The 24427-nt window shown below is 45.6% G+C and overlaps 1 protein-coding gene across 1 annotated transcript in view; it reads left to right on the forward strand.

The window, feature by feature from the left end:
• The first annotated feature begins 8078 nt into the window (after nt 1-8078).
• LOC146839614 (uncharacterized) overlaps nt 8079-24427 on the forward strand; it is an 82776-nt gene continuing 66427 nt past the window's right edge. Inside the window, exon 1 of the mRNA XM_085650362.1 lies at nt 8079-8423. Within this exon, the coding sequence (XP_085506488.1) occupies nt 8112-8423 (312 nt within the window). The 5' untranslated portion in view covers nt 8079-8111. The remainder of the gene's footprint in view (nt 8424-24427) is intronic.

Raw genomic sequence — 24427 nt, forward strand, 5'->3', positions numbered from 1 at the left:
CTCCAGAGGCAGGGAGTAACAATCTGGACTGGTTCACACCAACAAGGGAGAAGAGAAGCACCAAGGTTAGGGTTCAGGTGATATCATAACATTAGCCACCAACATTTCAGAACCATAGGTCAATGGATGGTTGTTCAAACAGTTCAATATTTGAACAGCTACCATAAGCTAAGTCAACTCAATCCAACAGGAACGCTTAGGACGTTTTTGGTAATGGATGATATCAGCTTCCACAAAGTCTTGGCAGCTCAAAAGGTGATTAATTGTTACCAACAGGTTCAGTCCTTTGTATGTATTTATATGCACTTATATAGTGCATGCCTAACTAAGGATGAAATTGGTGCTAAACAGTGGACGAGAGCCCAGAGATACTATTCAAGATTGGTTATTCCAGCTAGGAGTATCATATAAGGTGGTGGTGCTCTTTGAAGAGATGTTTCTTCAATTTATTCCTGAACTGCAGGAGAGTAAGAGCAAGTTTAGTCTGGGGATGAACATAAATCGCTTAATTCCATGTATCGCAATCACAGCAAATTACCTAAGAATTCTGCAAGTTTATAGGAATCACACAAAAAGAGTACTTCTGCATTTAACACTATATCTTAGTGCATAAAATGCACCCTCGCATCCAAAATGGACGCATGGTTGCAATTTCTGCTGAGAAATAGTGCAAAATGCTCAATGTGTTCTTAAAGTAGGCTTTTTCCTCAGCTTCATCCCGACATTTAGCACTATTTTCTTAGTGTAAAATGCACCTTTGCATCAAAAACGGAGCCGAAGATGCATGCTGCTCTAAGAAATAGTGCTAAATGCTGCAGGCAATGAATAGCGATTGCGAGTAGGTGTTCAGGCAATTTAATAGTGCTCTCGCTGTAGGACTTTTCCCTCAAATGACACATAATTATTGGTAATTCACCATCAAATCATAATGTGAATTACCAAAATTACTCTAATTACTCTGGCATAATTGAAATTCCACCTATGCATAGTTCAATGTCACTAGGGATTTTGTTCCAGAACTTGAAGACATCAATGGAGAAGGCCATCCTCATGGTATTTTTCTTCTTACATTTCTTTGTTTCTAGGGTGACAATGTTCAGGCTTTTGGTGTACCACTGTCTCTCTGAGGTTTTTAATTTCTCAACAAGGTTTGTAGAGATATTGTTTTGGATGGCCTATATAGAGATAAAGTTGTCCTGGAGGAGGTGCAGACCTGGTTCACTTAGTGTAGGTGTGATCCGGTCAAACCTTTTGAATCCCTTGTTGCAATGAACAGTGGAGTGTTACGTTGCTGAGGATGTTGAACAGAGCACTACCTCCACCCATTGGGAGATTGAACTGCAGCTCTGAAGTCACTTCCAGGTGGAAGAGGTTTCAACTTTTTCATAAGTAAAAGCGGGTACCAAATGATTTTAGGTTTCTTGGTGCTGTGCTCTTTGAAGGAGATGTCAGTATCAAGAAAACATCCAAGTGGTTTCACGATGGATGCCAGCAGGGGATTCAAGCAGTCTAGGTTCTTGTCAGCTTGCTAAGTTTGAATCTGTGAGCTCTTCAAAAGATGTTGTAACGCTTCAAAAGATCCGGCATCTCCTCAGCCTCGCGCAATGGCTGTTATGATATTTTTCATTATTTCAGCCCTGATAAGCTGGGCAATAGATCCTTGAGGACACTAAACATACAGTCTTCCTTGAGGCACGGGTCTCTTTCATCTTGGGTCCTGTGCTCATCGAGGTCAGGGTCGCTCTTCTCCTTACAGTCAAGTCTCAAAGCTTTTCTTCATTCAGGGCAGAGCAGCGGCATTCCTAGGGTCTCCTAGGCTTGGTTCTGTTCTGAAGTGAAAGAGCAACACAAAGGCCACCATCAGGAGTAGGGACTTAATTTGAGTGGGGCTGGTAAGAGGTGGTATTGGCACCTTGGAATTACAAGTTCTGCATTGCATCTGCTAGAGCTAGATTTCTCAAATTAAGCATTGCTCTGTTTTGTGTTTCAGACAGACTGCATTTAAATTGGCACGCAGATTTTGATGCAAGAGAAAACACATGGCACATGAAATATAAAATGAGGCCTGGTCAAAATGCTTTCAGTCTGAAATGCTTGTGCTGAATTAACATGTGTTTTTGCAGTGTAGAGAAACTCGTGATTGTAGTTTTACTTGTTAGCTTTGAAGATAAAATGGAATGTGTTCTCTCCTCCCAACTCCTTTCCCTTATAATCTATACTCCCTGCTCCCGTCTCAAGAGAAAACACGTGGGGCAAAAGCATTTTGCGTTTAAAGGCTATCTAAAACATTAGCGCATGTTGATGTATTAACTTTTTGCGCTTTGAAAATTTGCACTAGTGCATGTTTATGCTATGTTGTACAATTGCACATTTTTGCATGTTGTGCACAAATAATAGAAAAGCTGCTTTAAACTAATAGCTTTGGCCAGGTAATAACTAATACAGGGTAATAGTATGGGGAAGGTGTGTTTTGTTTTTGGCCTACCATAAAATGGCTGCCTGGGAATCCAGCATGGCTGGGAGCTGTACCGAATGAGAGACGCATGCGCAGAACTGCCAAGTGCCTCAAGTGAAGACATGGGTCAAGGCCTCAGTGAACTGTAAATTCTTGTTATCATGCCAATGTACCAGTGGTTGTGGGATGTGAAAGTAAAGAAGAAATGGACTGATACATTTTTCTGCCTTAATGTTGCATATTTGTATAATTATTGATGGTGAAACAATAAGACTGTATTATGCATTAATGCAATGAGAACAGGCTGGCGAGACCCTCATGTCATCTATGCTAACCTATCACAGTGCGAGTTTCTACTGAAACTGCAACATTATTAGTGTAGTCAGCCAAGAATTAGAGTATGAATAATGACCTCTTTAGCGGGCGTGTGGGCTTTAGAGGCTTTGGAAGCTTTAGGGGGCGTGTGAGCTGTCAGGACTAGAAGAGATAGGAGGAGAGAGGAGAGGGAGCAGATGAGACCAGACATCATATGGGTTAGGTACGTGAACGTCGCAGGTGCAGCCTGGGAGGAGATTGCGTCTGAGGAGAGGTGGGCGCCTTTGCTCATATGTTTTTTAGAGAGTCCTTGCACGTCATATTTTTGACAAGGCAGATCACATTCCTCTGTGGTCTGTGAAGGAGGGGCCTTTTCAGGAGCAGCCTCTCTCTGTGAACACAGAGAGGACAGATGAACAAACAAGGGCAGAGTGCAGCTGATAGAAAAGGTTTAGATATAGCGGCTAAAACTCTAAGTTTATGCTTTGACTAACTAAATAGTTTTGAAAATATGTACTTGTCTTATGCATTTATGTCTCTTTATGGGAGATTTTTGCCAATTATTCATTATTGATTAGCCTTGCAAACTCACTCTTGACTTATAATTTTCCTTAAAGAGTTCTGACTGACATACAATTAAGGATTTTTCCACCTAATGGAGGGCTTTGTATGGAACCTATAATATGTTTGTTTTAATTCTATTTTTCCTATTTTTTATTCTGTAACCTGATTGATATTTGACTAATGAATAAAGGTTCAGACAACTTTTACTTTTAACTAGAACATAAAACAATTTAAATATACTCCCCACTCTCTTTATTGGCCTAAATATTAATTGCATTTTTGATTTTTCATGTTTATGTAAAGTCTCCTGAAGGTAATATACAGTGGCAAGGGTCCAGTACCTTTACAGCGGTAAATTAGAGGTAAATTAGGTTTTGCATTGAGAAATTACAGTGAAATTACCGCGGCATCACCGCTGCGGACCATGGTGATAGCGTGGATGTTAGAAATGGGATTTCTGGTTGGCTAGGGCGTGCGCCAAAGCCAGGTAGAAACCACCACTCTAGTCAGGGCAAGGAAGTTACACGCCATAGATAACCCCGGCTCACCCCCCTTGGTAGCTTGGCACGAGCAGTCAGGCCTATCCCGGAGGCAATGTGTAAAGCATTTGCGCACGCACCCAGCAACAACATCCCAGGCCCACCGCAAAAGAAACTCCACACAAGGTTATATATTAAAAATAGCCTTTGTATTATCATAACCCATTAGAATAGTACACACCTATTATACACTGTGCCAACTGGCACAGGGCAATATTTACAAGGGATTATTTACACATGACAGGACCACATGGACCACTGTCAGAACCATCACAAAGTGAACTTAGTAAATGTAGAATTTAGCATAAACATAGAACACAACCAGTAACTACTGGTACTTAGCATCAACCTGTAACAGAAACCACATTATGCACAGTATCACATTAGGCGCCAAACGCATTGTACGCCAACCTCATTAGCATAAACACGTTATGCAATTCTCTCACAAGACTAAACACATTAGACCCTCACCTCCTAAGCATGACTACATTAGGGAATAACTCTCACTAGCATAAACCATCATATGGGAACCAACCTCATAATCATAAAACACATTTAGAGGGAAAACACAGGGTGCGTAAATCATACTAAATGCATAACATTTTCTAGCACCACACTCACATTAGAAGTCTAACGCATTAGACACTAACATCCTAATCATAACTCACAGTAGGCATAATCACATGAACTTAAATTACATTAGGGCCTGACGCCCTACACAACTCACAGTCCCCCCCTGGCCAACTCAAACAGGGCTCAAATGCCCTATGTCCCCAGAGTCAAGGCGCGCTGCCAGAGCAGCGAAAGTCAAGGGTGCGCACTTTAGCGCAGACCTAAACGTTGCAGCTGCCCACTACTTGCTGGGCAGCTGGGAAGATTAAATGAGGGCCTAAACGGTGCAGCTGGCACTAATTGCTGCGTAGCTGTAAATAATGGGAAAGGCCTGGCACCTCTGTGCCACTTCTGTCCCTCTCAGGGACTCTCTCAATAACTGGGAAACACGCTGCAGCTGCCCACGCTGGTGCGGCGCAGCTGTTGATCAGGAAACGGGCCCTGGCACCACGGTGCCTTGAAGATAAATGTGCCCACTCAAGAAAAGCATGGGCCCCTCCGGGCTGGCCTAAGACAATTATGGCCATCGAAGGAGCCACGCACAGGCTCTAGCAATACACATGCCCCCAAACTTTGGAGCCACTCTGGGCTCTAGAACACTAATGCTGCTGTGGAGCCACGTACAGGCTCTAGCAATACACATGATCCCAAACGTTGGAGCCACTCGGGGCTCTAGAACAATAATGCCACTGTGGAGCCACGTAGGCTCAGAAATGAAGGTGCTCATCGTTGGAGCGGCCCACTGCACACACGGGGCCACTTTGACACCGTGCCTCGTACAGGCGCCTTAACAAAACCTGCTCCCTCGAGGTGGGGGAGCGAACTGCCCATGTCCCCTGCCCAGCCCTAACTAACCGGGCTCCGGCACAGGGGATTCCTCTGGTCGGGCGGCCGCCACGCTTCACCCGGTCCCCCATCTCGGGACCGGGACTTAAGGGATGGAGCACTCGCGGCTCCTGCAAAGACTCCTTTTCTAGAGCTCCCTCCAGCTAATGGGAGCCCCTCAATGCTTGCGCTGCTTCCTGCTTCGCTGGCCCAGCCGCAGGTCCCGTCCCTGTCGCAGGCAACTTTGCCTGACTTCCGGGCGGCCGTGGCGGGGCGGCAGCAGCTGTAATATCGGGCAGCAAATGAGGGGTAGGCTCCCTTGGCATTGGGATACAAAGCAGGGTGGGCTCCTATGATTAAAAATACAAAAATAAAAGTAGGCGGCCATGTGGGGTGGACTCCCGCCAATCCACTGAAATGGCACGCAAAGAGGCAGGGTGGGAACCTGCATATAATTAAAGTGAACGAAGCGGGGTGGGTACCCGCGATGAAACCAGGGACAGCGGGGGAATACCTACGTCGGGATTCGCTCGAGGAACGATCGCAGCCTGGCGCTGCAGGGAGAGAATGGTGGCGCTCTTCCTTAGGAGAATAAAGCGCTCTGGAGAAGCAGAAATAAAGCGCTCAGCAGGCGCTGGAGGCAGCGAGAGGTCCTGGGTCCTGGAAAATAAAAAGGCAAAAGCAGAAGGGTCCCAGGAAGAAGTCCTCCAGGCATCCAGGGGCAGCGCAGGGCCCAGGGAGGCAAGCCTTCCCCTGGGCCTCAGCAGCTGCACACCCGTGGTTGTTTCAAGTCCAAAAACAAGAACATTTTCATGGGGTCACAGCCCCCTCTTTTATACTACATTTTCTTTTGTCTCAACAACTGTACAACTGGTTCAGGAGCACTTTGTTTAGCCCAGCTCCCCTCTCTATTCACAGGACAGGCCAGGGACATCAGACGCACCACAGGAGGTGGAGCCAGCATTGTGAAGGGAAGGCCCAGCCCTATTCAGGTCCCAGGTGCAACTCCTCCCTCCCATCTACATGCAGATCTCCCCATTCACCACCGGGCAGACTCACCCTGGCTCCTGGAATTCCCCAGCCCTCTCAGCTCCTGTCAATCACAAGCCAGACAGGCAATTCACATCACACAGCACACAGACATGCCAACTTCTAGAAGTGGCACTTCACCACCAGTCACCATAAATCTGCACACACCATTGCGCAGCATTTATTCTCACGAGTTCGCACATACCAAACTCGCTCCTGCACTCCTCTCACATCAGGAACTACCATGGACACACATATACCCCATGCATTACTATGGGTGGGCAGGCCAGTCTCACTACATGTAACACAGAGCGCACGCACTTTACACTGGGACACAGTGCTACGGTGCCTAGAGGCCTAAAACTACTAGCACTACATAGGGAAAAAGGCCAGGATAAATGCAAAAAGTTTGGGGGTGAACCTGCCAAAAGGGCCAGGTCCAACAGTGGAATTACCAGGCACATTACTTGGGCACTCACAAGAAGGCTCCAAGGGTTGACCCTGATTAGACAGCTGTGCTGGTGCAAACCTCCTTCTGAAGTCGACAACCAATTCGAAGGGCTGTGTTTATGCACAGGCCACACAGGCAGGCTTCTTTCTGGCCACTGCGGATGGGAGTCACACATGCACCCTTTAGGGGAATAGCTTCATGCGTGACCAAAAGAAGGTCAGTGTAAAAACGCTTGCGCGTCTAAGGAACCAACTAGGTGGGCCTGCAGATACAAGCTGCTGGCTCCAGCATTGATTGGCCCCTTTATAGTGCCGTGTTGTAGGCATCAAGGCCCTCGCTTTCGAGATACCTAAACATATACACATAGAAATAAACCAAACTTGGACCATGGTAAGAAGGCAGAGCCAATGACAAGGTTCATCTTCCACAAAAACCAGGCCATAACACATTCAGTGCAGTCACAGGCTTCCTTGTATTTCTACCCTGAAAGGAAATGTACCTGGAACAAGGCCCTTGTTTCTGGGCAGTCCCAACACAAGGAGAAGGAAAGGACAGCACATTGCCCGAGGGATGTGCATTACACCAAGGACTTCCCATACAGAGCAGAGGTTCAGCCACAGAACGGATGTAGGATCACTGAGAGTGCAGCTACATGCAGTTTCTGACGTCCACTGGGTCTGAGACAAGCTGGAGATGGAGCCCCTGTCCTGTGCACCAATCAGTGTGTCCTTGCAGTCACAGAGAACATGGCTTCCAACACATGTCACACACTTTGTGGGGGTATTGGAGGACCCCACTCATGGGGGACTGCATGAAGTTTGAAGATGTCGTTAGGCCCTTCCCCAGGGGTAGAGGTGACCACAGCTGAGCCTCTGCCTCTAGCAAGAACTGCCAACATCCTTCAAGAACTCCGCTGCCCGGTGACCGAAAGCCCCCATTTACAACGGATGTTAGTGTAGTTTGGGTGTATTCTCTGTCTTTGCACACATGCAGCATCTCCAGGGAGCTTGTGATGCCGGCCATTAGGGTCAGGCTGGAATACGTTTCTTTTTTTTACCAAAATAACCGATTTTACTTCAAAGAAACAGGCGACGAGTGAAACAGGAACTCGGGCGAGAGTCGTGACCCTTTTAACTTATTCTTTTTGGGAACAAACCTCGCATTCAGTGAAGCATGTTACCAGGAATACATTCTGAGGAAGGAAGACACACCCAGTCCCTCGCTCAGTCAAGTGAGCATGTCTTTAGCTCATGACAGCGATGTTTATAAATAGAGAGAGAAAGAGACATTAAAGTTATTTTACACGACAGCACTGTCCACCATGGGCTTCTGGGTGCTTCTTACCCTGTTCTTTGCTTGGGGTCAGTCTGTTAGTGCTGAAGTAGTTGGTGATTTCGGCGAGTGTGACAGCTTCTTCTATAAAAGCACAGCCCCTGCTGGGATCCCGGCGGCCAATCGTGTTAAACTGTGCCAGCGATGGAGCCTGTTCCCAGGTACCTCCCCTTCAACGACCTGCTTCGCGACTCTTTACGACAAAGTCTCCCGCGTTCCCATCTGGTCGGCGTACACTCTGACAATGAACAGCAGAGGAAGTCATCAAACAATACCAGACAAATGGCACATTGAGCCGCAGGTATGGTCTTTGTCTACTCATCTGCGCGCGATCTATCGCTGCCTCTGTGGGTCTTATAACACGCCCTAATGAAGTGCTATTTAAAGTGCTGTGGGATCAGGGTAGCCCGTCGCTATTGCAGTGTCTTCCAATCATTAAGGCTGGGATTGTCAGCCCATTAGCAGGGCCAGACTGGGAGCACAAAGCAGCCCGGGCATATTTTGTCAGATTAACCCCCGTCCACTGCATAGTGGATGCAGCGAACGAGCCTGACCAGTACAAGGCGGGTTTGGGGGTTCACTTCTCATACCAAGAACAGTTGGTAAAAAATGTTGCATTCTACAACACATTTTTCATTATATATTCAATTGCATTAGCTTTTAACGCATAGTAAATGATGACCTTACAGTGCACCAGGATTCAACAATCTTTGTTGGAAATCTTCAATGATTCCTTCACTATCCCCATCCAACAGTGCCCTTCATGTCTCCATAGTCCCTCTCTCACCAGTGTTTCATTTGTTTTATAGCGCCTCTCATACCAGTGTAGGGTGTCAGAGCGCTTTACATCACACACAAATACAATGAATCATACATGTGTAAATCAGTGTATACAAAATGTCACATAGGACACAATTTGTAGGATTCATGTCATCCATACTAGTAGGCATTTTATTAAGAGTGCCTGGTCTAGAGAAGCACAAACCCTGGATTCAGAACGTAACACAGTGGTTGGGGTTGACTTTACTAACCATTATTAGCAACATTAGGATAATGAAAGTCTCTGGAAAAAAAAGCATACCTTTCTAACCTGTACCATGTAGTTAGCATGCATCTACTTGATGACACTTCATAACTCACTGTGCTAGATTACGATTGTTATTTATAAATTACACAATAACAAAAGTGTCTGTGTGACTAAAGCAGTAACTCACTAATGCGAGCACATAAAATATGGTACATGTCCTTTGCGGCAGGCAATACCTTACGATACCTTAGATGAGTTAAAACTGCCAACAGGCAAAACTCTGATCTCTCTCCAGCAGGTACATTAATCACCAGAGTTATCTTGACACTTTTATTGTTGTCTGACAATTACTGGATATACAAGGAACTCTACAGTGAGTGCTTTCAAAACTGCTGCACTGCTACAAAACCATCTAACCAGTAACAAACCCAGCCACCCACCCTTCTAGCCTCCCTGGGAAATGGCCAATACGCGGTACAGCCAGTTTGCCCTTACTCACTAATACTAAATTCCAATCAGGGTTTCAAGACATGCATAATAAACATTTGGAAAAACTTGCATGTAATGAATTTCACTTGAAGAATGCTTGTATTTGTTTTTGTCTTTCTGAAAACAGCTGTATTTCAATATAGCTTTATGGCCCAAATGCTGAGGGCTACACCAGTTTTTAAAGGCCCTGAACCGAGTTGGCTATAACAAAAGAGAGTGACTTTTACTATTAATAAAGCTATCAGGCTATTACAATATTCCACCCAACGAGGGTAGAATGTTCTAAATTAAAAAGGGAGCAACGGAAAGCCAAACATTGGAATGTTGGAGCAGAGGGTGTACACAGGTCATTATTGGCCCGGAGCCACTCTATTGTTTTCAATGAAGCTCTTTACATTCCAATGTTCTAATGTAGCTTTATATCCCGCTGGAGCGGGCTATACAGGCCATTAAAGGTCCGCTCCAGTGTTAAAGGCCTGGGTCAAAGGCGAGGGCCTTTAACAAGTGAGCAGGTCTTTAATGGCCCGTATAGACTAGCTACGGCGAGCTATGAAGCAATTAGAACATTCGGCCCAATGAGGGGAGAATGCTCTAATTAGAAAAACAAAGGTCTTTCTGAGTCCAAACGGGGTGAAATCCCCCTCGGCTCCTAAGCTTTTGTTCTCAGTTCTTGCTGTGAATGTTCTACAGTTAACAACAGCACACAGGGCCACAGCTGGTAGTTGTTGAACATTCACAGCAAGACCTGTGAAAGGGGGTGAATTCCTCCCCTGGTTCTCCCCGACTTGGTTGATCTGCTTTTTGTAGTTCAGCCAAGCCATGGACACTCAGAAGCTTAGCTGAATTCACCCCTCCCTCCTTCTTAAGCCCTACAGATGATGAGCTACAGGAGAAGGGAAGGGTGAAGGCTGATTGTGTCCTCCTACAAGGCCCCTGCCCTTTACTTTCCTCTGCCTAATTAATATATTTTTGTGAGGCAGGGGAAAGAGAAGGCTAGAGGCTGTGTATTAGGACATTGAAATGTTGAGAGATCGGGCCTATACCAGTTCATATAGGCTGCTGCTGCTCCATTGTCTTCGAAGGAGCTCTCAACATTCCAATGTTCTAATATATGGTTAGTATGTGAGCCACACTTGGCATTAATAGTATGGAAGTACGTGTGGCCAGGATCAGGCTGGCCTACAAGGCAATCTGGCAATGTCTGAATAGGCTGGGCTGACAGGTCAGTGTGTGGGCCGTTTCTTTAGCTGTTTGTGGGCCTGTTTTATGGTGCGGTGGGCTATGGATTTAAGGGATATTTTAAGCACTGCCCACAGCAAGCACAAATGCATGCGGTGTCCCAAACCTTGCGAAACACTTGTATGACGTGCCTTTACAAGTTCAAAACTGTCCTTAACAAATCACTATTTGGAAGGGGAGTCTCTTTTAAATAGTGATTTATTGAGGTATGTATCAATGTTCTAGGACTGAAATATGGTTGCAAAACATTAAAATGTTATAATTTCCTAACAGGAGTGGTTAGTCATTCGCAAAAGGGAAGGGGTCCCTGTTATGAATGTAAAAATAAAATTGCTGGGGAGTACGCAGTGGCCCAGTAGATCACTGTGTACACTAAAACCTTTTTTTCCCCTTTTTTTAAAGCACCCCTTCAAGAAATTTTTTTTTTTTTTAAAATAGAAAAAGGAAATTATTTAGAAAGCGATCCAAGACATGGTGATCTGCTGACCCTAGCAGACCCTCATCTCTGTGACGCCCCCCACTTGTACTAAGCTGTAGAATGTATCCTTCCTCATGAATACTGAATGTGTAGATCGAATTGCAACCCACTACTATTTGGAATTTTGTGAACCGACCTATTTGTACATAGGTTGTTTCTCAAAATTCTAAACTGGTCGCAAAAGTACTGGTCGCATTTCATGTATCAGGGCCATTGCACAATCTTCAGACAAAAAACGGATGAGTTGGGCTTGCAGTCGCCCCGGAGTGATGTTGGACCAGTACTTTTCTGGCCATCTTACATATGAGAGAATGTCCCCACCCTTAGACTAGCAATACTTTTACACCAACGAGGCACTTTGAGATAAAGGTTTGTGGAATAAACTCTTGACTAAATTTAAAGACATAGAGTAACATAACTCAATAATTTTTCAAGTAAGAACAGGGCACCCATCGTACAGGTATTGGGGCAAGAAATAGCTTGTCATTTGAAAGTGACCATCATGACCTGGTGCCAGTGGCTCCTCATGCCAAGATTTTGACTTTCATAATGAAACACCAAGATGCTCTGCTTGTGCCTGCTGGTGCCAGATACAGAGTTGCCTTCTGCATGCTCCCCACCTACCCTTGTTGTCAGATGAGGCTGTGAGGGACTGACTTGAATTGTTCTCGCTGTAATCTCCTTCTTCATCCAAGAGTTTGGGTATGCCAAGTCTGGGGAGTCTGACCCTCCACAGGTAGACACCCTCTCTTGCACTCCAGAGGCTAAGATTTCTATTATTGGGGAAGGGGTAGCAGTCCACAGGCATGGTGTGTGTATAATGGGAATGTGTGCTCGAAACTATTATATCATAGGAATCCCTTTAGCACATATCCATGTATCAGCCGCACCGAGATTATCGTCCCACCCGTACTTCACTTGGAAGCCCGCGTCTACTGTTTAGAACCCAAGTGAGTTCACACTGCCTCAATCGGGCTACGAGTTACTCGTGGAACCCTGTGCCATTGGGGTGGCAGGGCTGACATGTATGAATGACGTCACCTTCTCCTCACTCCTTGTCTTTCCATTACAGAGTTTACCCACTGCCCCTTTGTACATCTTCCTGGCTTCTCGCATGCTTCCTCCCAGCCCCCCCTCTCTCCTACTTCACACTGCACCACTCTCTACTTGTTCTACTGGGGTGCCTCCTGTCTTTTTATATGTCCCCTTGTCGCAGACCGTCTCCTGCCTCTATCTCTCCATCTCTCCTTTTCTCAGGCTTTTTCTCCACAACTCTCCCTTTTATCTTATTTTCTTTTGTCTTTCTCTCTCCCCATCTCTCGGTTTCTCTCAGCCTCTTCCTTCAGCTCTAGATTTGCCTTTCTCTCGCCTCTCTCTCCCATTATGTGGTTCTCTCACCCTCTTTCTACATCTTCCTCTCTCTCTCTCGCACTACCCCGCCCCTTCTTTCTCCTCTTTTTTTTGCTCTTTGTTATCTTCTCTGTCGCTTTTTATCTCTCCTCCTCCTCGTCCTCTCGCTCATTCGTTCTCTCCCCATTCACTTCTCCCCCCTCTCGCTTGTCTCCTTCTCGCGGCCTCTCTTTTCTTTCTGTCCTTGGCTCTATCCATTTGATTCTTTCCCTCCTCCCGTTTTCTCTCTAGCCCCTCTATTTTCCTTCTATTTCTCCTTCCTCTCCTACCCCCGCCTGTTATTTTCATAAGTCGTACCTATGAACGAGCGATTTTAAACTCTCCTTATCTCCAGTGAAACCCGAGAGCGCGCGACGTTGTGATTTCTCGCCCCTCTCGTTCTGCCTTGTCATCGTTTTTCACTACAAACACTCGTAATGAGTCTGCCCCAGAAATAACAAGCATTTGCAATGCAATAGGTCTAGCTTTTGTGAGAGTTTGAGCTATTAGAATTGTAAATGAAAATGCCTTTCATTTATGTTTTAAAAACCAAAAATATAAATAAAAGGTACTGCCAATAGCTCAAACTTGCGTAAATGCAAGACCTATGGCATTGCAAATGCTTGTTATAGAAGACACTGTCTTAAATCTAAATTCTATCTTGTCTACTAAAGGTGTAGGTTACTTAATCATAGGCCTGGGCGGACTTTTAATCACGCTGGAGTAATCGAAGTAACCTCAGTAATTCTGCTTTACTCTTTGATACAGAATTACTGATATTAGGGGATTACTCCCCTTCACATAATTAAGAGTAATTTGGGGAAAAAAATCCTACTGCGAGAACACATTTAGCGGCTGTGAGAGAGAGTTCGCACTCACTATTCAAGTTGTGCTGCAGCTACCGCTGTTTCTTAGTGCAAAGGGCATCCTCAAGTCCATTTTGGACACAAGTGTGCGTTTTTGCTAAGAAAATAGTGCAACATGTCGGGAGTAAGTTGGGAAATAATCTTACTCCAAGAGCACATTTAGGTGGCATCAGGAGCTGCTTGTGCTCGCTTTTTGCGTTCTGTCGCATTAAGCGCTATTTCTCATCACAAAATACATCTTCGTGCCCATTTCAGACACAGGGCAGCTTTTTGCACAGGGAAATAACACTAAATGCAGAAGTACATTTGCATACATCGCTACAAGGGCTTTAATTGAATATGGGTTTCCGGAAAACGGTGCCCTTTGTCTTATCACTCTCAGTTCTTTGTTGAAAAGTTTGAAATGTGTGTTATTTTCTTGTCTGGTGTCTGCTTCTGTCCCTCTGAAAACCTGCTGGTCTGGAGGGGAGATGTGTGCTGCTGGTTCCAAATGTTGCCATCCCTTCTCTGACTTGCTGATGCTCCTGGTAATGGGATTGTGGTTCTTGGATGGGATGCACGCTGGACTTGGGCGTTCCCTGTGCTCCATGCTGATATTACACAGTTGCTTATCAATTAGGGATGTCTTCACCTTGATGACAGCTCACAAAGCTATTCAGAGTTTAACCATCCTCAAAGCTACCAAGATTATGCAGCAAGTAGAAACACATTTTGCAGTTAGACCATCTAACTTATGGGGCGAAAGCACAGATAAGGTGGTACTTCTCTTGCTGTATCAATGTTTTCTTGAGTTTATCAGAGTAGCCCCTGTAGGGGATGGATGCCCATTTCTTCTGCAGTTCTTCAATTAGAGGTTATTCTTGTCTTAACTACCACAACATAGGTGTAGCCATGGTCCCCGGGAAACGGGTTCAAGGCAAAGCATTTCTTCAAAAGATGGCCTCTAATAAGATAAAAAAAAGCATTCAACAAATTGTCTATCTAGATGTGGACTTTCAGTAAGATACGGTGTGAGACCCCTCTAATGATTTCTGGTCATGGTAGTTCCTTGGAGCAATAGTTGCAAATCCCCCAGTGAGGCAAAGTTCAATACCTGCTTTCTGACCATTTCTTTTTCACAACATTATCATTTCCATTTATGTATTTATTTTCGATTTTTTCAGTACACCTATCTGGCCAGGATTCTCATTAGATGTCTGTTCCTGGCGCCATCGCTCTCAAGTTTCCCAGGTTAATCTGTGAATTGGCCATTCATTCCAGGAGTTTGCACTGCACTTTAGAACTCCTAATTTTATGATGGGATAAACAGTACCCAATTCTGAGACGGGTAATGGAGATCCTGACCTGGATAGGTTACTCATACATGGACCAGGGAAACTTGAAAGCCCTGTAAAGTCTCTATGAGACGTTTCACTTTTCTCAAGGTCACCAAAGGAGCCCCGCATGGGGTGGGGGCTCTCTTTGTCTTCAGTGCAGCATTCACAAGTCAGCACCTCCTCAGTGTCACATGACAGCAGACTCCCAGGGGGATCCCTTTTACCACACATGCGCACAAGACAAGCAGGCGCATCCCAAGCTGCCTCCAGTGGTGGCCTTGGTAAAGGAAGCCGTTAGCCTTCTAGTGCAGCAGTTCTTATCCTGTGGTATGGGGGAACCCGCTGTCACCCGCGCCTGCTCATGGGGTCCATGGCTGCTTAGAAAATGAAATAATATTACCAGATGAAAAAGGTGTATATAAATAATGAAGCAAAATGTAGAAATTTAAAATGTAAAACATTCTGTATATATGAAGACATTTTAAATTGGAGGCTAAAAATTAAGTTGGCATCCACAGATTGGTTCATGGGATCAGTGCAAGTGTGTCACACAGAATATAGGATTGACGACAGGTGGACTAAGCTGCATTAAGAAAACCTTCCCATGGTTTGATGAATGCTTGCTTCCCTGTCTTTGTGCATTGTTTTGTGATTCAAATACTTAGACCGGGGTCCCCAGGTTTCATTAATGACTTGGGGCCTGATTATGAGTTTGGCTATGCGGTGCTGTGTCCACCCCGCACCCATACCGCCAAACACGAGTGTTTCTCGTGTCTGGTGGACTTTTTTTCTATGTTCCCAAGCCAGTGCCCTGAAAATGGGAACAGCAATGGGAACGCCAAAAACAGTTCCTCCTGCATGGCATCGACTGATAAGTCCATGCCGTACAGGAACTGGGACCCCGGCTGTCCCGCCAAGCATAATGTGGCCTTATGACCCCCACAACACGGCCAGGGAATGGTAGTTCCCTGGTGACTGGGGGGCAATGGCCGTCTGACCGCCCTAATTGTAATAGGGTGGTTGGAAGTCTGCCACCGCCCACCTCTGAGAGTCTGGCAGTCTGTTGACCGCTGGACTTGTAATTGAGTCCTTATACGGGTTATCAAATTTCAATGATGATTCATTGGGGATCCAAGTAATGATTTAATGATTTAATGGGGGTCCATAGAAGTCGGAAAGTTACAAACCATTGTTATTGTACATTCTGGTCATGGTAGTTCATCTGCATGTTAGTTGCATAAGTGACCAAGAACACATACACTAATACAGTTTAAAAGGAAACATTGCAAGCACAGAATCCTAATATTAAATGTACAGTAAGCGAGGGAAAGGAAGAAAATAATCAAGGTATAGTATGCAAATGAGTGTGGAGATTCAGGTGGAGCAATATTAAGAGGTCCGATTTTAAACGGAATGAAATATAAGTTACATGGTTGTAAGACATGGAAACAAACAGTGACAGAGGATGTCACTACAAGTGTGTGGCAGAGAACATTGCTGATTTTGCAAAGAAAGTAGTTGAAGACAAGGTAGCAAGACGTAGTTGAGGTATATATGGGAAGCAATGGAAGTTACATCGTTGCTGTGAAATTGGAGGGGGAAAGGTTATAAAGAACAAGAGAGGACAGCACCCAAGTCAAGATGTGGAGAGACCAGAGACATGTTTGAAAAAGTATGTTGTGATTTGTGCACCTGAGCCAAATAGGTTAAAAGCTCAAGTAAGTGACCAAAAGGCATTCAGAATGGAAATGCCATTTAAAAAAGAGGTGTGAGCTCTTCTGTCAACGTAGCATAAAAAAGGATACAAGGTGGGGTGCAGATTGGCAAGGAGAAGCACTCAATCAATCAGTCAGGGTTGGTAAAGCGCAACTACTCACCCATGAGGGTCTCAAGGAGCTGGGCGGAAAGGTTGCATCAGAAGGAAGAAACCCATCACGTCATTTCAATTCAGAACAAGTTTTATTCGGCTAATCATAATGTGGCATAAAAGCATAATAAATAGGTACAGTCAATAAAAATATAAATGAATCAACAATTAGCAACAAAAAACAAACACTGCAGATCAGGTATAACCTTTCCATGAAATGAATTGCAATACAATGAGTGAGTTTAAAAACCACTTAAAAAGCCAATACATTATAAGGGAGGGCAAAAGAAGGCCTTACTGAATCAAATAGTAATCATCTAATTAAAAAATCATGCGTTTACAATGACGTAGAGCCGACTTTAAAAGCAACCCACAGAACTGCAGACAAACGCATTGAAAAGAGACTGCAAGAAATAGAAGACTGCTAAAAACATGACATTTCAGGACTGGGATTAGATAAAAATTAGTGACCTGTTTATATTATACACAAAAAAATACATGATGCAAAAAAGGTTGGATTGAAAATTAATCGCAGGCTCAAGTTAAATTTGTAGATGGAGTGTTAGAAACTAGGTTACTTGCTGGCTGGGGTGCAAACTCTGGTCAAGCAGGAACCACAATCCTAGTCAGGGTACGGCACAAGCGAACCCCAAATTAATCAGAGGTCACCCCCCTGGTAGCTTGGCATAGAGCAGTCACGCTTAATTTAGAGGCAATGTGTAAAGTATTTCAGCAGCACTTCAAACAATAAAACGATGTAAACTGTACATAAAAAGATCCTACACCAAAAATAGAGCTTAATTAAATAAATAAAACAAAACCAAAACAACAAACATCCAATTAGTAAAACCAAAAATATTGAATTTAAAGATTTTGAGAAAATAGCGCCAAAAGATGTAAAATGTCCAACTGTGGATATCCGGTTGCTCCAGACTGGGACAAAGTCACACGTGCAGGCTGTCCGCTATGGAGCGTGTGCCGGATACAGGGACTAAGCTAGGCCTGCTGAACAAAAGTAACTTTAATCCTTGTATGTAGAGCCTTGCATGGATCAGCATTGAAGATGTGTCATGCAGCTGAGGCAATGCATCGGTTACGAAATGCGACAAGACTGTGGTGTGAGGTCCTATTGCAGGGGTTTGTAATGCAAATGTTGGCGTTCAGAATGCAGCACACTTTTGGGGCAATGTGTCGGTTCCAAAGAGCTGCGAGGCTGCAATATGGAGTCTTTTGAAGATGCCGTTGATGAGAGATGCGATGGCCTGCGCAAAGGATGCATTTGGCAGTGGCGGTTCCAAAGGTGATGGTGCCTGTGCCGGCGATGCAAGTCCTTGCAGCGTTCCTATCCATGCAGCAGCAGAGATGTCTCAGTTCTGCTTGGGATGACTCACAGATGTCCAGGTGCAGATGCAACATGGTTGGAAGTCTGTTATATCTTTGAGGCTTCAGATCAGAAGGCCAGTCATCTAGCCCTTGAAGTCACTCTGGGTTCTGGGCTCAAAAGATGCCGGTTCATTCCATCTCACCCAGTCAAGAGGGCAGCAGGTCAGCACAGCAGGACAGAGGTTTCTTCAGAGCAGCAATCCAGCATAGTGGCAGTCCTTGAAGCAGCACAGCAGTCCTTCTTCCTGGCAGAGTATCCACAGGTCCAGAAGTGTACTGAAGTGGTGGTGTCTTAGGCCCTTCTTTTATACTGTGTAGGCCTTTGAATTGCAAAGATGGCCTGCCTTTCCTGCCCTAGCGCCAGAATAACTAAAGGGGTGTAGGCTGCGCTTTTTGTGGAGACAGGACACAGCCTCTTCAGGTGGAAGTGATGCTTGGTCCAGCTCCTCCCTCCCATCCGTCCAGTGATGGCCCATCCAGTCACACCTAAACTCTCCTTGTGTGTGGCTGTCTAGAAGAAATACAAAAAGCCCAAATTCCAACTATAGTCAGTCATGTGACCAGAGGCAGGCTGTAGGCACCAAATTCATAAGCAAACACAAGGAGATGATGGATGGAGCGCTGAAACTTTTCAAACACTCACCCCAAGTCACAGATCTGGGCTGAATCCATCATCGTTCTTTGGCTCATTTCACCACCCCAGTTCAGACACAGCTATATGCAAATCAGTCTTGACCCTGTGCCTCATGGGAACAGTCCAGCCCGAACTGCCAAACCATATCTTCCCTAGACCAGCAACAAGCATCCTGGGACCGGTTTCGGGCTAACATCCCTCATCAGCCAGGCTAGCTTGGATCCAGTGGCAAAGTGAGTAAGGGACCAACGTCTGGGCATACCCTGCCAACTTAGGGCAAACAAAGCAAACACAAGGAGATGATGGACGGAGCACCTAAACTTTTCAAACACTCACCCCCAGTCACAGATCTGGGTTGAATCCATCATCATTCATTAGCTCACTTCACTACCCTAGTTCAGACACAGCTATATGCAAATCAGTCTTGATCCTGTGCCTCATGGGAACAGTCCATCCTGAACTGCCAAGCCATGTCTTTCCTTGACCGGAAACAAGCAGATGATGGACGGAGCGCTGAAACTTTTGCATATAGCTGTGTCTGAACTGGGGAGGTGAAGTGAGCTAAAGAACGATGATTGGACTCCAGACCAAACAGGAGGACCTTGAAAACAGCAGACACCGCAATAATATACGCATACGGGGGTGCCGGTTGGTGCTGAAGGAGTGGAAATTATGCTTTTATTCACTGCTGAACTCCTGCAGACAATGCGAGGGGATGACGATGCTTCTCCGCCTGCCCTAGATCGGGCCCACAGAGTTCGCGGAGGAGTGCCTCGCAAAGATAGTGGTCCGGACATACTCACTAGGGTGCATTTCTACACAGAGAAGGAAGCAATAATGCAGGTGGCACAAACCAAGACTGAGATCAAAGTTCAGGGGCATGTCATCCAACTCTATCAAGACCTTTCCACTGTCACCCTACGAAAGTGACATGACTTTAAACCAGTCACAGACAAGCAACGAGCACAGGGCATCCGCTACCAATGGGGTCACCCCTTTGCACTCATGTTCCAATGGGAGGGCAGGCGCAGATCCTTGCATTCAATGGCGGAGGTCAAGGCCCTACTGGATATAATGGATGAGCACCAGGCGGGGGGCACCCCACCTCCATCGGGCCGTGATCTTAAGCCCTGGTGGGCCACAGTTCCCCCACGACACTCAAGCAAACAACAGGCTGGCCTCTCCTCTCAAGAAGCAAGAAAAGATGTGATAGACCACTTGCATGGCCTCAGGGGGGACCTCTCGCCAGCGCGCTCCACTGCTGTTTCCCTATAAGGGGACGACGTCTACACAGCTGAGACTCTTTGAAACAATAGCCTGCAATCTATGCTGTGTGCTCACACCACTCTGATGCAACTCTGTTACAAAGCATACGAACTGCTAGACTCGGGGGGTGGTCCGGGATGGTGAACCTCCTACCCACTACTACTGGAAAGGCGGCAGATGGGCCCCGGGGACATGCGGAGCCTACCTTGACGGTGCTGAACGACTTCACCTGTGTCCTGTGTGGCCTGCCTCTCCAAACCTACCCCCATGGAAGGTGACTCCTCCAGCGGGACTAGAGCACCTAGGTGTCGGTCTCTGCCCCAGGAAAGGAACTTTTTGGACTCAGTTGGCCCGCTGTTGATAGTTATGTTTTTTTCTACCATTCCCGTGCAGGTCAGCTGTAACACCGCTTATCTCAATGCTAGTGTGGTAAATGTGGCCCTGAGGTGGGGAGGGGAAACACAGGCTTGCAGGTGCTCTTCTTCCCTTAAGCGGATGGTCTACATCGGCGGTAGGACAGCGGGAGGGCACACACATGCTCATGGGGAGAGAGGGAAGGGGCGAACGGAATGAGGTCGTGGTCGACTGCTTCCAGCACTGCGATTCCCACCTTAGCATAGTTAATCCCCCTACCACGGGCAGGGCTACCCACCTGACTCTCCCACAAACTGCTCTCACTAAATGTCCAAGGCTTAAACTCACCCAGCAAACGTAAGCAAATATGGCGATACATTTTACACCATGACCCTGACATGGTGCTGCTACTGGAGACCCACCTGATGAAGGTGGACGTCCACCGCATGGTGCATCCAAAAAATCCCCTGCGTAATTGGGCATACGCAGACACCAAGACCTTGGGGGTGGGTATTCTTTGCAAGGCCGGCTATTGCACCTCTGTCACGACTGTAACCCGTGATGGGGAGGGCCGCTGCTTCAGACTTCAACTATTGCGGGAACGGCAACAGTTCTGGGATCCCGTCCTGGATCAAAGTACTGCAACATACCAAAGTGTGGGGACAATGTCAGCCCACTTTAAGAGGGACTTCGAGTGTTGGGGCTTGATTGACCCATGGAGGTACAAACATTCCGATGTTTGATACTACTCCCATTACTCACATGTGCACACTTCCTACTCGTGCATAGAGTATGCTTTTGTCACGCCCTCCATCCTCACCAGCTTACACGCTGCGTATCTTTCTGATATCTCTATCTCTGACCATGCACACTTAGAGCTCACATGGGAAGACCAGTCTGCACACTCGACCGATCCACCCCGCTGGCACTTTTCCTCGTATCTGCTGCGAGATCCGGTGGATGTGGAGGAGATACGGAAGGGTATCACGGAATATTTCAAAACAAAGCTTCCCCCGAGATCTCTCTACATACCTTGTGGGATGGGTTTAAAGCTACAATCAGGGGTTTTATAACATCCATCGCTATCGCTAGAGGGAATGAATAGAACTCGTCAAATCTAAACTCACTACGGAAATTAAAATACTAGCACGTGCGGATAAAGAGGCCCCCACCCACCGCTCCAAAAGGCAACTAGCTCTGTTGCGTAGCCAACTACGCAAACATCGCCTGGGCAAGGCAGAGCGAGCATTGCTGTCCCTAAAGCAAAAACATTATGAAGGGGGTGACAAAGTGGGTAGGCTTTTAGCTGGTAAATTGCGACAGGCAAAGGCCCACATTGCCAGGATTCGGAAGAGTGAGGACAGATGGGCAACGACCGAGGCGTACAAAGCAGAGGCGTTCCGTGCCTTTTACCAGCAGCTGTACTCTCAGGAAGACCCCTCCCCCGCGAGTCTACACTCCTTCCTAGATGCATGTGAATGGAACCCCATCTCCAGGCATCATGCATCCCTCCAAGATGGCCCGCTTACCATGGAGTAACTAGGTATAGCAATCAAGAACCTACCCCTTGGTAAGACCCCGGGCCGGATGGATTGCCTGTACAGATTTATTGGGTCTTTCTCCCGCAGCTACGGGTGATTAGTTTGCGCTTTACAAACACCGGGTTACTTACTTATACAGAGCTGTGCATGAGCAGAATATTTGCATACCCACACTCCTTAACTAACTAACTAACCATCATATTCATACAGAATTAGGCAGTAGTACAGACACTACTGAGCAGCATTCCAGCAACTTAGAGAAATGTTAATACTTTTCAAAAGTATTTGTTTAACCACCTTCCCTTGCGGGTAAAAGACAATATGCTAGAATAAAAAATGGTGGGCCCAGAATCATGGCAGAGAGTAAAGAAGCATGAATGTTTTGCGCTGGACGAAATAAAAGACTTACAAAATGTTGCCATATACATGCTTGGGCCTGCAGCATGGCAGAGAAGTTGCTGGGGGCTCTTTTAGTACCATCCAGTAAGAACTCGAATGTTGTTGTTGATATTCCAAGACAATATCCCATTGATGAATACAGGCCCCAGCTAGGCCCGCAGGACACAAGGGTTCGCTCTCCTGCAATGGAATCTATAAGGAAGTTGGCACGGAAACTGCAAAGTACAAAGACAACGTTTATTAACCCTTAAGGGTGGTCCTACAATCTATACAACACTCCTCAGTATTGCATAGAGTAGCACAAAGAACTTGCATACATGGTCCCCTTTTATACACAACAGAGGGGCTCATAAGTGGGTGGATACAACATGAGTGAAAGAATGTTACCTTTTATGGTCATCTTTGATACAGAATCAATATATGGGCGGAGCCAACACACTCCTTGAGCCCGCAAAAACATGGTCAAGCGAGGACTAACTGATAACAGATGTGGTCGAGTCTGGGCATGCGCCGGATGGACAAAGGAGCTATTTATAGACTGTTACTAGGCAGATTACAAGAGCAACTAACACGAAGGTAGGACTCTTCTCGTGTTGAGCACGTGGAGACATAACAATACAAAATGGAGTCCAGACTCTAGTCAACATAACGAAAAGGACATGTTCTAAGGAAGGAGAATTCATGTCTTTAGTAAATGCTTAATCACATTGTTGTCTCAATTTACAACAGACGACCCTTTCAGCATTTACTGAAGACATCCGGTTTGTTAGGATAATCATCATATATGTCAATTGTCATCATTTCTTCTATTTCTTTAGCTAAATGTTTCTGATAAGTGACATCAGCAATAGCTTTCTTATCGGGAATACAGAATGATACACATAAGGAACAGAGCAAAGGACCACATTGAACACAGATACAACAAGAAAACAGAACTGCTACAATGATACAGAGACCAGTTAAAACTTTCCATCCCCATGTGGTAATCAATGCCCAAAACCATCCAGAAAAGGACCAGGTGCCGTTTTCTGTATGGATTTCAGCTGCAATTTTATGCAGTCGGTTAATAGCATTATAGACTGATGGCGTGTGGTCAGGGATAAACACACAACAACTACTTCCAATAATTTTACAAGCTCCACCTCGGTCGGCTAACATAACATCTAGCACCATGCGATTCTGCAATGCAACAATTCTAGTAATTTGCAATTCTTCCGTAAGATTCCCAAGAGCAGCAGCAGTTTGGTTTGTCACAGCCTCTACCACTCTTGTTAACCTTCGAACCTTCCTACTGTTTAGTGCAGCTCCAACAAAGAAGAACAATCCTAAATTAAAATCAATATACTGTTGCAGGCTAGTGTCAGTCTGATCCACGTCATCAATTGATAGAGTACGTTTATACCTATTTACAGTCACATTGTTCAACAATTTCAAATCTTTATGATAGGATGCTGGTGCTAAGAATACAGGAGGTAATAGGAATGCCACATAACATACTCCGGACCAACCGGCTGGCAAGCGGTAATAACCTTTATTTCCACATACAAAGTATGTATTATGGGAGGCTAAGAAGGTACTATTATTCAACCCATCGATGTTCAAGATGGTAATACAATCACTAACGCCAACAGGAATAAAACCCACACTCTGGATACACAGGTCCGCTTGAGCTTGTGCCACTTGAATCACAAATCTGTCTTTTCCCACAGTGTCTCTAGTGTTCGTGAAAATATAGGGAATCGATTCATTGTCCGGTCGATACTCTTCCCACTCCCAAATTGTCCCATTCGCTTGCGGGTATCCATCTTTATCCTGATGACATTCTTTATTGAGTCTGAAGAGCAATCGTCCCACTGTGGGTTTCCGAGTGGCAAAAAGCAAAGTGTACCATGCTCTACAAGAGCCATTATGAGAGAAAGGAAGTGGTATGAATGGCGTCCCTCCTTTCTTCTGATGGGCTGGCATCATCCCACATATCCAACAGTTCGTAGCGTTCGTAGCAACGTGGGTATGATGCAGCATCTGGATGAAAGTGTTATTCAAATAAGACTGACGAT

Source organism: Triturus cristatus, chromosome 4_1 (genome assembly GCF_964204655.1).
Source record: "Triturus cristatus chromosome 4_1, aTriCri1.1, whole genome shotgun sequence".
In the NCBI taxonomy this organism is placed as follows: domain Eukaryota; kingdom Metazoa; phylum Chordata; class Amphibia; order Caudata; family Salamandridae; genus Triturus; species Triturus cristatus.